Consider the following 4,033-nt stretch of genomic DNA (forward strand, 5'->3'; position numbering starts at 1 on the left):
TATCTATCTATCTATCTATCTATCTATCTATCTATCTATCTATCTATCTATCTATATATCTATCTATCTGTGTGTATGTGTGTGAGTGCGTGTGGGTGTGTGTGCCTGTCGGTCTGTCTGTCTCTCTCTCTAGCTCTTTCTCTCTCTATCTCTCTCTTTCTCACACACACACACACACACATACACACACACACACACACACACACACACACACACACACACACACACACACACCAAGTGCACACTGTAGAAAGTCTCACCAATTCCTTATTTAATTTGATATGGTTTGATACATTAGATGAACAGCACCAGCCAGTACACTCTATGTCGTATTATAGTTTAATATGCTTCATCAAATTTGACGTAGATATTTATCAAGGCTTAATCCATTCTACGCTCAAAAACTTAAGATCTGACCCGCGATAATGTTTTGTAGCCTTCAGATTTGTTGTTTTCAGAATAGTTTTTATTGTGTTTTGATTTGTCTTTTAAATCAAATTGAGCTACAAAAGCTTTTTAACCTAAAACGAAAACGTGGCAGCCGCCAAATGTATAGAACCTAATTGGAGATTTGATGAAATGTTCTGTATTGTGCACTGGGAATTAACTCTCACTAGCTGGCGCGTCTACTGGCTGGATCCTGCATTATTGTTTTCCTCATTTATCAGAAATATCTGCTTGTCTGTACTACAACTGTATCTTGGTTTACAAAATCTGTATTTTTTTCTTTAAATTTAGTGAGCATAATTTGCATGTAGGTAGGTAGTCCATCGTTGCCGAAGACGACGATGAAATCGTGCAGCTCATCTGTGGACGCGCATGTGGCTGTGCAATCCGATCTTGGTTGTACCATGTCTGTTGCAGTGGGGACACTGGAATGTCGTGGCTGGGGTTGTTGGATTATGTCTCCTCTCTCTTCTGAAAGTCAGCTTTCATGTAGTTGAGTTGATATCGCTTTTTCTGCTGGCAAGATGAGCGGCTCTGCGCCTGGCGTTCCTTTCGGTGGCAGTTCTTTCGAGTTCTTTGGGGGGTAACCTGTGCAAGCAGGAGGTTTGCCCTTAACGTGTCTTTGAAACGCTTTTTTGGCCTTCAGAGATTTCTTTTGCCACTTGCGAGTTCGCCGTACAGCAGTTGTTTGGGCATTCGGTGGTCGTCCATGCGGATGACATGGTCGACCCATCTAAGTTGGGCTTTGACAAGCATGCTATCTATGCTTTGTGAGCTTGATCGGTTGATGACCTCAATGTTGGTGATGCGGTCTTGCCAGAGGACGACAAGTATGCTGCGGAGAGCCCTTTGGTGGAACTGCTCTAATTTGTTGATGTGCTTCCTGTAGAGTGTCCAGGTCTCCGAACCGCAGAGGAGGAAGGAGAGCACAACGACATTGTACACTTTGATTTTTGTTGACAGCCGGACATTGAGCTGTTTTAGAACCTTGTTTTTTCAGTCTGCCGAGAGCTTGGCTGGCTTTGCTGATTCATGAATCAATTTCATGATCGATGGAGCCGTCTGCAGAGATGATGCTTCCAAGGTATTTAAAGTTCTTGTTTTTCTTCCGGCTGTTGCCATTGATAGTGATGTTTGGAGACTGTGGGGGGACTGGTAAAGAACTTCAGTTATCCCGATGCTTATTGTTAGTCCAAAAAGCTTTGAGGCTTCTGCGAGTGATTGAGCATTGTTTGCATGTCCGATTCAGAGTGAGCATTCAGGGAGCAGTCATGGTCGAAGAGCGCCTCCTGAAGGAGCTTCGTGCCGGTTTTTGTCTTGGCTTGCAGACGACGTAGATCAAAAAGGGAGCCATCCAGGCGGTAATTTTTTTCTTCTCAAGATCCTTGCAGGCGTGGAAAAGCATGGCAGTGAAGAAGATGTTGAAGAGGACTGGTGCCGGGACACAGCCTTGTTTGGCGCCATTGGTAAAGTCGAATTCGTCAGTCTTGTGGCCACTTGCAAGAACTTGCCCATTCATTTGCATGATTATAGCTTAAAACGCATCTATCTTATGCTGAAAATGCTAACAGTTACATAGATTTTAAGCTAAACTTGCTGCAACAAAACAGGAAACAGGCTCACGACTTGTACGAGTTAAGCGATCTTGTGTTCTCTGTAAATCTACAATTGCCTATTGTTCGTCCCCAGCAAATATCAAGGCAGTCCGGGCTATGGTGATCCTGGGTTTGATCCTGGGTGCTGTAGGAAGTGCCTGTGCGCTATTGCATCTCATCTGTAGCTTCATGTCACGGGAGACTAAAGCTGTGGTGCCACTCGTTGTCATGGGAACCTGCTTGGCAGCTTGTAAGTTGCCTGTGTCACGTGTTGTGATTTTGGTTTTGTTTAAGAGGGACAGCCTTCTAATCTAGAACACTCTATTTTGATGGCGTTGTTTAGTTGTTAGTTGATTTGTTTATTTGTCTTTTTGAAGGAGTTTGATACTCAACTTGACAAGCGCGTCTTTTGGAAGACGGGCTTTTCATTCATTGTAGGCTTTCAGGAATTGTATAATGTATTTCATAGTGCTAGAGCTGGTCGTCGAATGACAAATATAACGCAGAAGTGACCTGATTTGAAGACATGAGAAAGAAAGAGATAAGCTACTGTGCCGGAACGACCAATTTGCAAAAACAAAAGTTTTTAAAATAGGTGTTTGCTCCAATAATCCACATCAATGGTTAGTCTCTCGGTAGAGAAGGAGACAGAGACAGACAGACAGAGAGAGAGAGAGAGAGAGAGAGAGAGAGAGAGAGAGAGAGAGAGACAACAGCGGGGAGGGTTGATGCAGAATAGGGATGAATGAGAAAATAAGTAGATAAGAATGGGAAAATGAGAAAACAAGCTAGTTATCAATTTTAGGAAAATACAGTAAACCATAGCTTTGGGTATAACAATACAATGTAACTACATTTTATTTGTTTTGTTTTTTTGGGTTGTTTTTTTTTGCTAATTTATAAATGCTTGTTTTTCTACCACAGTTATTTTCATCATAATTGGCGTCATCGTTTACGCGGCGGACTACTACGACGTGGTACGAAAGTCCTTCAATCTTGGCTACTCCTTCGCTCTGTGTGTCGTGGGGGGCATTCTTTTGGCAAGCGGAGGCGGTCTCTTCTTTTTGGGAGACAGGAAAGACTGAACTTGGAATTAATATTCATTTTTATAATGTTAAATATTAATATCAAAATGGTGAAAATGTCTACATGTCGTATTCTGCCTGTGTACATAATGTCAGTCTTTGTAAGAATGAGAAACGGTATGTGTGAATGTATTTAGGAGTTAAAATGTCCAAGAATAATTATGTCACCCCTCCCCTACCCCCACCCCACTCCCTCATCCCTTTTATTTCTGTATACTCTGCTCAATACTTCAGAGCAATAATTTGTAACTTTTTTGTGTATTCCAATCGCCAATGTCAAGCCCACAGCATGCTATCTAATCTTATTTTCATTGTTACTTTTTGGGGTGTTATTCTTAATAATATATTGTTTTTGGTTATTTTTCATAATATTAAACCACATAATATTTCCCAAGATGATTTACTCCAATTTTTGTTAGAATGTTAAAGCAAATTCCGATTTTTTTAAAATATTGATTCAGCCAACATTAGCCCAACAGGAATTGAGTAACAATGATGGAATTGTAGTTCAGATATAGAAACAAAAACCAAGAGCAGCAGACATAACGTTTTGTGTGCCTGTGTGAATGTTGTGTGAAGGTTGTGCATATTTAAGCCGTTCCGTGCTTTTTTGCGTGAGGAAAAAGTGCCTTTTGATACTTGAACAAACGTATTTTATAACATTAATAATATTTTGATTCAATATCATTATTATTTGCCAGGGTGTCTGAGCCGTAAGATTTAATTGTTATCTGTAACTACTTTCTTCTTAGATACGATTTCCATCTTTAAGCAGGACAATGGTGAGAGGGAGTGGGAGGACGGAGGGGAGGGGGGGGGTGATAGTATTATTAAAACGTATTAAAAATGCTTGTCATCATAAATTACTTTCGTCGAAAAAATACGTGAGGAGTCAGGGTTGGTGGG

The 4,033-nt window shown here is 41.0% G+C and overlaps 1 protein-coding gene across 1 annotated transcript in view; it reads left to right on the forward strand.

Moving 5' to 3' along the window:
- Positions 1-3,521, forward strand: part of LOC106013228 — a gene marked incomplete in the record, with an annotated part of 10,255 nt that extends 6,734 nt beyond the window's left edge. Inside the window, 2 exon segments of the mRNA XM_013088367.2 lie at positions 2,137-2,292; positions 2,967-3,521. Of these exon segments, the coding sequence (XP_012943821.1) occupies positions 2,137-2,292; positions 2,967-3,127 (317 nt within the window).
- Positions 3,522-4,033: the final 512 nt, after the last annotated feature.

Source organism: Aplysia californica, unplaced genomic scaffold (genome assembly GCF_000002075.1).
Source record: "Aplysia californica isolate F4 #8 unplaced genomic scaffold, AplCal3.0 scaffold00729, whole genome shotgun sequence".
NCBI classification, from domain to species: domain Eukaryota; kingdom Metazoa; phylum Mollusca; class Gastropoda; order Aplysiida; family Aplysiidae; genus Aplysia; species Aplysia californica.